This window comes from Malaya genurostris, chromosome 3, assembly GCF_030247185.1.
Source record: "Malaya genurostris strain Urasoe2022 chromosome 3, Malgen_1.1, whole genome shotgun sequence".
NCBI lineage: Eukaryota > Metazoa > Arthropoda > Insecta > Diptera > Culicidae > Malaya > Malaya genurostris.
In genome coordinates this window covers 7,653,973-7,665,249 of record NC_080572.1, presented here as the reverse complement: position 1 = coordinate 7,665,249, position 11,277 = coordinate 7,653,973, and the positions used below count along the sequence as shown (strand labels likewise).

Below are 11,277 nucleotides of genomic sequence, written 5' to 3'. Positions count from 1 at the left end.
ATATTTTATCTTCAAACATACATACAATTTTAATTCAATTTCCATTAAACTCATTTTTCTTACTTACATTTATAGTTTTCTCTTCTATTTCAGGTTACTTGTTCGAATGCTTACGAAATCTCTCCTACGGCATTTCAAATGATTTAGACTGGATAAATATTATACTTTATCTTTTTCCTCACCTTATATAAATTTTAAGTTTCCTTCTTTCATTTCACACGCTCTTTTAACCAACCATCCAACTATTTCAAAATAGCTTTATCAATCACCTTACTTGCCACATTTCTTTGCCTGTCACCCGTCGGTATAATGGTAGCTCCTTACAATGTATGTTGCACTTACGCCAGAGGTACTCACTGATTGCTGTTTTTGGATGGTGCGTCTAAACGGTTATTTTAAGCATTGAGTGTCAATCACTTATACTCAGAAAATGAACAACTTTTGCACAAATTTGATATATGTGATACATTTGAGTGCTAATTGCTCAATTGTTGACTCATGTACAAATAAAGTATTACTTAGTAGATGAGTTGGTATTAAAGTGGAAACTGGGTTAGGTTTGGTATCAAACGGAAACGACATTAATTTATGGTGTAAGGTCCGCTTTAGTTTACATCACGCTCACTCAATGTTACTCTTAAGTGAAAAATTTGCAATCACTTTTGCTTATTTAGTTCAAATGTCAAAAAGTGAGTAATATTGAACTAGAAGAATGAGTAACTTCGACTCAGTTTCTAAACTGACAACAAGTTTTACTCACAGAGCTTTGAAAACGTTGAGTGAAAATTTACGATCACTGAACTTTTCCCTTTATCGGAGGCGGAACTTTTCCCTTTGTCGGAGGCGGAACGGAGGAAGGCAGACGGATCCTTTCCAATGACCGATGAACAGGTAACGGCTTCCTTCATTCGTTGGATAGAAATAAATCAGTATATATTATTCAATTCGAATGATATTGAGCAATGTTTACTCAATCGAGCTTATTTTTACCATTTGTAGCACTGAGTAAATGTTACTTAGAATTTGACAAATACCACATTTACTCAAAAGTGAGTAAACAAGCTTTACTCACTATAGAGTAGGTCCACTTTTAACGAAAGTGAGTGAAATTTTACTCACTTTAGAGTAACATTAAATGAGCGTGATAGATGTGTAAATCGTACATCCTTCATTATCGTGTAGATAAAAGCTCACCTGGACATAAGCTTTCAGAAAGCCGCCAATGTTTGCTCGATTTTGCTTAATCGTGTATGACAGCGACGGCTTGTTCAATTTTGTCTGAAATCGCTTGTTAGCTTTCTGCAACGCGACTCGTTCCGTCAAAGCACGCAATAATTTCAATTTGTTAGAATTGTAGTTCTCTACTATGAATAATTGTGCTTGAAAACTAGCAAATACGTGCAAATACTGTGTCTAATTCTTAATTTTACATAATGCATCCTGGTGGGATGGAATTGGATCTATTAGCGAACGCCTCCGAGCTGGATTTCTGCCGCTTGTGCTTGTCGAATGTGTACGAGCTGCATCAGCTCTTTCCGGATGGCTCAACTGGGAGTTCGAATAACGTTTTGCTGGCAAAGATACGGTTACTGGCAGAAGTGACGGTGAGTGCTTGTTGAAACACTGGAACCGATTGATTTACTATAAGGTGCATCGTCGATTTTCAGCTTTCTCCGGCTGAAGAGTTGGAAGCCAATATTTGCTCCAATTGTGTACAGAAACTGGAAGATTTTCATGCCTTCCGGCTACAGTGCAAGGTAAGCGATGGTCAAGTGCGAAAAATGCGAATTTCTCGTAAAAGGCTTAGAGAACAGCAGGAGCAAGTGTCACAGGTACAAACTTCCGCTGTCGCTACTGTCAAAAGCAACGGAGACGACGAAGCTCCTAGCAGCAAGAAGCAACGCATCGAGACACCACCGGTCCTGCTCGCCGGTGGTTCCACACTGGGAGGAGTGTTCGATTTGGTGCAGTATTGTGAGGACAAAAATGTCCCCGGAGAGTATCGTTTGCTGTCGCAGGGTTTCGTGTACAAGTACGAAAGTTTACTGACCTGGCGCTGCGAATTGGCGGAAACAGAAAAATGCGACGCACAGTTGGAAATTGATGAGGATTTTAAAAAGTTCCGTGTTGTATTGAAACATTGTCACGTCAAGTTGGATAAGGACGGTGATGAGCGGTAAGCAGGCTGTACTCTGTCCTGTCCTGTACTGAGTTAACTGAGTTTTGTTTTTGTTTTCAGTATATTCGAAAAGATTACTCCCCAAATATGCACATTTTTAGCCAAATTGCAGCTTAAACAGTATGACAGTTTGGATAATGAACCAACGGTGGTAGAAGAGAGACCGGCGGATGCAGCAGATGATTCTGATATAGAAACGTTAGCTCAGGAACTCTATGACGATACAACGGTAGAGAACACACAAGGAATTCCGATGGATCAAATGATAGCGACAAGGGGAATTAACGTGATTTCCTCGGCGGAAAGACCAACCATCACGATGAACGGATTTACCTACCTGCAGGAGTCGATCATCAGAGGAGTAAAACCGGAACAGATCCGCTGGCGTTGTGAAGAAGAAAGTTGCCAAGGAATGATTGTGACCACCAAAGATTATCGCAGTTATGCCTTGGGTAAGCCGCACAAGCATATTCCACGCTCTATTGCTTCAGATAACAACGTTCCGATGAGGGCCAGATCGTCGACTGCCACTCGTGATGACGATAATTTGCTGGAAGTTATGAGAGAAGTCCCAGAAGATGTAACACCGAAAAACAGATCCACTACATTTACCGGAATGAGAACCACCGGAGGTGTTTCTTTGGTGGAAGAATTTAAGAAGACCGGCGCCGACCACAGTTTCTTCAAGGCTTCGGACGGATCTTACCACATGTATCATGATAATTTCTTCTATAAACGAAACTATGCCTATTCGTCGGAGGGAGGCGAAACTATGTGGAAGTGCACTACAGAGAGCTGCCCTGGAACGTTGATCGCTTTCAAGTACATGAAAAAGTTGGTCGGAGGTGTCCCACACAATCACGATCCGATCCGCAACGGTCCGGGTGATGTAGCTCCCTCCACTTCATCGAATTCACCACAAACGGATGCGGAATCCGGTCAGGCAGATATCAGCGAAATTGGTTTCTATCGTAACGCGAAGAACGTGATATCGCTGCTGTACGAGGGCTTCAGCTACAGTCTACAGAATTTCCTTCCATCGGGAAACAGCTTCTGGAACTGCACCTGGAACAAGTGCGGCGGGCGGATACAGGCCGGGGCTCACTTTGAATTTCTGAAATCGGAGAAGCGTCACTTTCACAATCCACCATCGCTGGCGACTCCGAAGAGCTGGATTCCGCCACCGGTCGCTATCAAGGAGTTACTCGATAAGGTCAAGCTGAACGAAGAAATCCGACGGAAGATCCAGGCACCGCCCACTCTTTGCTACTCGGAGTTGAAAGGTGAGTATAAATCAGCTAACGGTGGTTTGCATTGAACGAGCTTGCGCATTCCCTGCACCATAAAAAAACATGATTTGAAATTTAACCATGATAAGATTCGTCTATAAACCAGTATTCAAGCTTCGATGTACGATATAAGGATACTGAAAATTTGATTTCGGCCTTCACTGGAGAACTTCAATACACGAATACAGTTAATTTTGTTTTAGGTTTTCCTTGACAAATTAAGGATTAATGTAATCCGCTTCAATCAATTCCATGCCGAAAGACATCATCAAAGTTAATGAGAAATCATCTACTAAAGAACAGTAGAAGCACATTAAACACGCGAACCATGAGCTTAATCACGGTTACTAAAGGCTATAGCAGGATAAGCATGTAAAATCTGCCCCCAAAGGGAATTCATATCGTTATACCACATTCGAAAGGTCATTGACTGTAAACAATTTTCTCAAAGTTTCAACCCTTTAACTGCCATATTGACGGAGCTAGGGTGGTTCTATTGATTTTTATTTTATTTGATTTTTGAAGAAACTACTCCTCCTAAAAATTTAAGGCATTATGGGGATGCTTTACAATTTTTTTTAAAAATTTTTGAAGATGTATTTCTTTCATTTAAAATACTAGAAAATTTTGAAACATATTTTTTCCCTCGTCCAATTTTTGCACCACCCTGGATTTTTTAGTGATAAATAAAGAATTTTTGGACATGTTAGAATGGTATATTTTCATATTTTTTAAAAATGTGGACGACCAAAATATTTAATTTTTTCTAAAAAATAAATAACAGTCGACCATGCGTTCCCATCAAATTCTGAGAGAAGGGAACGCATGGTGCTTTATCTTAGCAGTTTCTAGTAGTAGTCGACCATGCGTTCCCATAATGTTCTCTTAAAAGGGAAACGCATGGTGCTTTGTTCTAGTAGTTTATGATGCAACTCAAGTGCAGGGCTTAGAAATCAAAGTAACTAAAAGGAGGAAATGAGTATCAACCTTTGCATAATACATACACGATCATACTCCGGGTACAACCTAGAAAGCTACAAAGCAAGAACTTACTGGTATGTGGTTCATATATGAATGGTAGTAATACATGAACGTCGCGAGTATTACACACTTGACCTTTCGAAAGTGGTATAACGATATGAATTCCCTTTGGGGGCAGATTTTACATGCTTATCCAGCTATAGCCTTTTACGTACAAGCTTGTACGCAACTATATGGTTACACTAATCACCGCTTGCTGGAGGCGTGAAGCGTTGTGCTTTCTTACTTCACCGCCAGATAGCGGATTTCCGGGTTTAAAACAGAGATGCCCGTTACACAAATTAATCGAAATATTTCAGTCTTGCTTTTAACACAGAGAACAGACATCCAAGTAGAGATTTCAATGTATGTAAAAAAATTTAACGGTTGTGTGGTAAAGTGATCACCAAGTAGCAATTCACGTATAGTGGCACTTCGAGCAACCCAGCAGTCGCTTATGGTCTCTTTCGTTCGAGCTTTCATATAATAGTGATTTATGCGCGCAGTCATTCGAAATAGTTATTTTTAACCGATTTTCACTTTTATGCTTCACTCATCTTTTTTTTGTTAAATTTGTACTAATGTCTGGTCTGGCCAACAAGCCACTCTGATGAGGGTTTCTGAAAAATGATTATTTTACTGAGAATGAGTTGAAAAGATTTTTCCGATTTTTCTAAAAATGAGAGTCACCAGCAATGAAAACATCGATAGTTCAAATAATCAATCAAAATACAATAATAAAACATCATTAATTGTTATTATTTTGAAATTATGTTTTAATCTTATTCAGACACTGACACGTGAAACAAAAAAAAACGCGTTCGATGCTTCTCCAATTGGATGCACTAGGTGCGTTTGAAACGTTGTCAACAGATGGCGTTTAAAATTGATTGAATAAAGAAAATCGATTTTTAAATTATTTTCATAAATCACGTTGAAAATATGTGGAGGGTGAAAGATTTTTCAAGGTTTGAAATTGGAGTTATACGGAGTATGTTTAATCTGCTCAACTTTTGAACGCGTTTTTCTTTATTTAAACTGCTCGCGAAAACTGACTGTACAGGTTTTACAGCATCTTTACACATTTGCAACTTCAAATTGAGCTAAAAGATAAAGATTGCTTCCTTAGTTTTTGTTTTAGGACTTACATAAACCCCCAAAAAAAATCAACAGAGTCCAAAGTACCACAAATAAAATAGTGTATGGTTTCAGATAAACAGAACAGCCAATCATGTAATCATGGCAGCAGCATCTTTTTTTTTATTCTGCGTAATGACTTCAAATTGATTGTTTAAATGTAAAAAAGATATGAAATATAACAATTATTTTATTGTAACATTTTTTCGACCAAAATATCTCCAAAGTACGCTTATAAACACTAGCCATCACATTTCCTGACTCTCTATACAATATTTCGAACTTGGATCGCTATTTTTTTGGTTGAGCCTCGTCTTCAAAACGTCAAATTTGTTCACTTGGCCTCGAGCTAGAAACTTATATTTGACAAAAAAAAAATGCAGCTAGAGAAAAAGGATAATCTGAAAGTCATCAAATTCTTTTAGAGACTTATGGCTATCTTTTTTTTTTATTTAAAAGATATTTCATTCAGGCCTATTTGCGTACAAGCTTTACGTGGTCGATTTAGCTGAGTTTTTAGATAATTTTTTTTTTGTATTGGATCTCGTTGTCACCCTTTTTCTAGGGGGAGAGGAGCTTCCATTTTCCTCCTGCGAGGATTGAGGGGCAGTTTGTTCGTGGTTCGTCTCGTCATCCATTGCCGTGGTATTGTTGTTGATTTCGTTGCTAGTTGCTGTAGATGCGCCTTGTTGTACATTGTTTGCAGTTGCTGGTTGGTTAGATAGTAAGCTGTTAATTGCAGCTGGTATACTTTGTTCTATAGGGGATACGTTGGATGGTTTCGTTGAAGGGGATACTTCCCTGTTGTTGGTGACTGTCACAGGTGTAATGGAGTTGCTTGGGGTTGATGTGAAGGAAGCACCGTTGTCCTTTGGTATAGTTGTCTCCTTGTCCGGTTTATCACATGGCTTACCGTAGTGAACAGCTTTTTGGCAATATTGACATGTGGCCATCTGATTGTCATAGGTAACAAGTGATTTGCACGGAATTCTTGTATGCTGACCGAATGCCACATAAGAAGGTATAGGCCTTCTCAAGCGCATGCGTAACAAACTTACGCCATTTAGAATACCGGGGAAAAATTCTTCCACTTTTCTTTTTCGATAGAGAGAATCTCTCCGTATTGGGACATGGTTATGCGAATATAAGGATCGATGACGCTTGAGGGAAGATCATGCACACGCACTTCTATAGCACTATCTTCCATATATACTGGAATGTTGTACTTAATGTTCTCGTGCTCCACATAATGCACATTGTTATTGTCTTTTGCGAATTGAATTGCATCCAACTCCTTATAAAACTAGATGTAAACAACATTATTTGTTTTATTGCATTGAAGTAAATGAACACGTTTAATGTCAAGATGCATTTGCTCCTTAAGCAAACCTTCAAGTTCTCGTATCGAAGGTCGAATTTTGCACTGTCTGAAATCAACAATAATTGTATTCTTTCGTACCGGCGGTAGCTTTTGTTCGTTTGGTTCACTCATTTCGAGATCGTTCTATTGTTCACTACACAATACTGTGCTTGGTTTCTTCTGTCCCAAACGTAAGCGGTTTTGGTTTATCGACTGACTTGGACTTGGAACCGAACTGATATGGCTATCTTTCTCAAATCGTCAAAACTTGTGAACGCTAGTTTCAAAACAATCGATTTTAATGTTATGAACGAAAAAACCACGAAAGTCGACCAAACAAGCTTGAAAATTATGAACTACAATCATTATTGAATCAAGATGATACACGAGTTAAATGTCGCTCGGTAAGCCATTTCCGATCACTTATGAGCCATGGGGAGAATTTGAAAGGTTGATGAATGGGTTTCACACAAACTGAACGAACGACAGATCGAAAAGAGACTAACTCCATTCGAAGGAAGGGGTTTTTGCGTTGAATTGCAACTGACGACGAAAAATGGTTATATTTTGAGAGTTCTGCCAATGTTATGTGTGTGGTGGGATCTGAAGAGACTAGTCGTTCGCTACCGTCAACAACCGATCAATTTGAACAACACACTACTCGAAAATCAGCCAGAACGTGCTCGTAGACTGGGTAATTCTGCAGCATGGCAACGCTTCTCCACATTCACTCAAAGTTGTCTAAGTGTCAGTTTCTACGTTTGATTGGGAAGGTCTACCGTGCCCGCTATATTCACCAGATCTGGAACCTTCTAGTTATCACCTTTTCTTGCATAGACCATGCTCTGGCAAAATTTTTTGGAAGTGATATTTTTTTAAGAAAAAACTGAATCTGATATTGATTTATGAAAAACGGGTGTACGTTATCTGGCCGAATTTTGTTTCGCATAACTTTGTTTGGCATAAATTTGTTTGGCATAACTTTTGTTTGGCATAAATCTATTTGGCATAATGTCGTTTGGCATAAAATAAAAAATATATACTGTTTCATTTGGCATAATTGTTGTTTGGCATAATTTTCATTTGACATAATTTCAATTGTGCATATTTTCTTTTGATTCGTTTTATTCTAGGAGTGATTTAAAAGGTTGAAATACATAACGACCTGAAACACTTGGATTATAGGTTTTCCGATTAGTGATTGGACGACTCGGACTTGGCGCCGCCGAGGTTGCCTTGTCCTCGTTGTGGTCTAAAACTAGAAAATAAATTCAAAAGGCGGCTTCGCCGCCTTGCGATTTTTTTAATGCGAGGCCAAGGGATAGCTCCTAGCTTTGAATAGACCGGGCAAACGAGTGGATTACAGGTTTGTGTGCGGGGGCCGCCGCTTCCGACGGCGGGTCGGCGGCCGACTCAGCCGGCGTCGCCTCGGTGGCTGAGTGCCACCGAGCCTCCTTGGCTTCGTTTATGTGGCTGCGCCACATTGATAAACACATAACAAAGACATTCACTTTAAAATCGAGAGTAAGAATCGAGCACTAATCGGAAATACTCCCAGAATAAATAGAATATCTAAAGAAAATATGCACAATTGAAATTATGCCAGATGAAAATTATGCCAAACAACAGTTATGCCAAATGAAACAGTATGTCTTTTTATTTTATGTCAAAAGACATTGTGCCAAACAAATTTATGCCAATCAAAAGTTATGCCAGTCAAATTTATGCCAAACAAATTTATGCCAAATAAAATTCGGCCAAATAACGTACACCCCTCCTACTTCGCGAACTATGAAAAACACATCGTCAGAGGATGTAAAATCTGCTGAAAATACAAAATATTCCTCGAGTTACAACCAAATGTAAATAAAGAGAAGTAATTACATCTGTGTAAGGATTTTTCCTAATTATGTTAGTTTATATCCATGACGAAAATCAAATGAAGCAAAACAAAAAGGCGAATCGGCATGATTAGTAAGAGAAAGATACAATTATGCCACGGATTATGTGACGGTTGTTTTATCACCGCTGATGCACCGCTCTCACGGTGGCAATTTAATTTTGGACAAAAAGTTGTTTATTTAATTTTCCGGCACATTAAGTCATACATTTCCGAAAGCTGAAGGTGCAGTTGAGAGTTGCTTGTGTCATATTATTTGCACTTTGTTTGTAGTGTATGTGACTAATTATGGATCTAATAACCGGACCGGTCAATGATGCGTGGGAGATGCGCATTGTTTTGTCTGGACTGGAAGGGGCTGGTTCTGTTCTTAATAACAATTTCTCAGTCGATGATAAATCTATTGGTTAGTGAATTCTTTTGGCTCTCGAATTGTTAGATCTGATTTTACCTTTCAAACTGAAACATAATTCACTTTGTGTGTAATTTTACTTACTGTACTCAAACTTTAATTGAAAACTTCAATTTATTTTAAAAGGAAAGAATGGTCAAAATGTGAACAAAACATGTTATTCGTTAATCGATAAAACAACCTAAAATTTAAAACTAAAAAAAATGTCTTGAAATCAACATTCAATTTTGTTCAAACCATACTGACACAGACTTGATTTCAGCATACATTTTGTTTCGAAGTCTTCCAGCTTAATTCAGTTATGTGGTTTATTTTAAAAACGTGCTTTAACGCCACAATTCTCAGGACACAAATATTGACAATCGCGTACTGTCTCATGTGCATCTGATCGGTTAACAGACAAGCACTTATTTCCCAATCCTTACAGACTTAATATCAACCACAATAAAAATTACTTCTGTATTCACTTAATAGCGTGTGAAATGCCATGCTCTTTATTAAAATATTCCTCTAACACACACACACACACACACACACACACATATATATATATATATATATATATATATATATATATATATATATATATATATATATATATATATATATATATATATATATATATATATATATATATATATATATATATATATATATATATATATATATATATATATATATATATATATATCAAATCAAACTTGCCTCCTTTGACTCCTACTTTCGATATTACCGGAACTAACAACTTACAAGAGATTTCGGAACAAAAGTCGAACTCAAATTTAATAGTTGCCTATGGAACCATAAGACTAATCTAAGTTTGAAAAAAAAAACTTGTTCAAGCATCTAAGTAATCAAGTAAGTTCCAATTTGAAGGTTTGTAACACTATTTACGGTTCTTCCGGAATAGCTGAAATCGATTCAATCAGTCATCAACCAACAAGACCTACAAATTGGAACCAAATTTAGTAACTGTAAATGTTTTGTATATTAAGTAGTATGACTAGCTGCTCAGCTATTATATCTATTTTAAATGTTTCTTTTTCAGAAAAAATGGACAAAAAAACGTATAACAGAACAAAGGGTTTTGGAGTCTCGGAAGAGGTAAGCGAATAGTAATGTCAATCGTGAACTACAGAACATATTGATTTAATGCATCCATATTATATGAGCTAGTTTCGATTGTTTCGATGCCGATGTGGTATATCACGTCCCAGTTGGTGTAGTGTTAGTTTGAACATATTAATTGATGTTTGAGAAGAGCACTCGCAGTTTTTACTTGTTTTCTATTGTTTTTATTTTGATTAATTTTTGTAATTTGTCACTGAATGTTTACTCTCCCGCAGGCATAAAAAAAATCTTAACTATTGGCATTTGCGCGTCCTCTCAGCCTCACTACTTTGGAAATCTCCTCTGGACGACCTCCAAATGGGTACATCGGTTTTAATATGGTGTCGAATAGCTCACGGTGGTATGGTAGATTGGAGCTAGACTCTACAGTTTTATGTTAGTGAGGAGTACCCAACCATTGTAGTAGGAGGTATCTGCGTGTGGATTGTATAAAACTTTTTGTTTTGTAAGTTTCGGTAAATATTTCATCAGATGCGGCTGCTGGAGGATTCACTCAAGATATGATTTTTCGAATTATATATATGTTTTAAGCTATAAATCAATGAATACGAAAGCATTAAACAGTAAGATTGCTATGTATAATGTATTTATATTTATTTATTTTTTTAAAATGTAATATTTTTTGTGGGGCTGAAATGGATTTGGGTTGAAACAATCATGAACACCTGAATATCAAAAGTTGTGCTGTTTTGTTTGTTGTATTTTGAATTTGAGTTTCTATATAGAAAACCGGTGATGTCAGGTAAACATTTCATATATCTTCAGACAGCGTTGCAAAAGTATGTATATCCGAAAACAAATCTGCAGTTAGCAAGTATGTCTTGCTGGCAGTAATTTCTCTATGAAGTA

The 11,277-nt window shown here is 37.5% G+C and overlaps 1 protein-coding gene across 2 annotated transcripts; it reads left to right on the top strand.

Annotated features, from left to right (window-relative positions):
- Positions 1-1,265: 1,265 nt before the first annotated feature.
- Positions 1,266-10,930, top strand: LOC131436593 (uncharacterized). 2 transcript variants are annotated; one of them, XM_058605404.1, is made up of 5 exons: positions 1,266-1,604; positions 1,668-2,176; positions 2,240-3,462; positions 10,346-10,401; positions 10,644-10,930. In XM_058605404.1, the coding sequence occupies exons 1-5, from the start codon at positions 1,434-1,436 to the stop codon at positions 10,647-10,649; spliced, it is 1,965 nt and encodes a 654-aa protein (XP_058461387.1). In that variant the 5' UTR covers positions 1,266-1,433; the 3' UTR covers positions 10,650-10,930. The 2 variants fall into 2 exon arrangements, with proteins under 2 accessions (XP_058461387.1, XP_058461386.1); XM_058605403.1 differs by lacking the exon at positions 10,644-10,930 and having other exon boundaries at positions 1,267-1,604; positions 10,346-10,473.
- Positions 10,931-11,277: the final 347 nt, after the last annotated feature.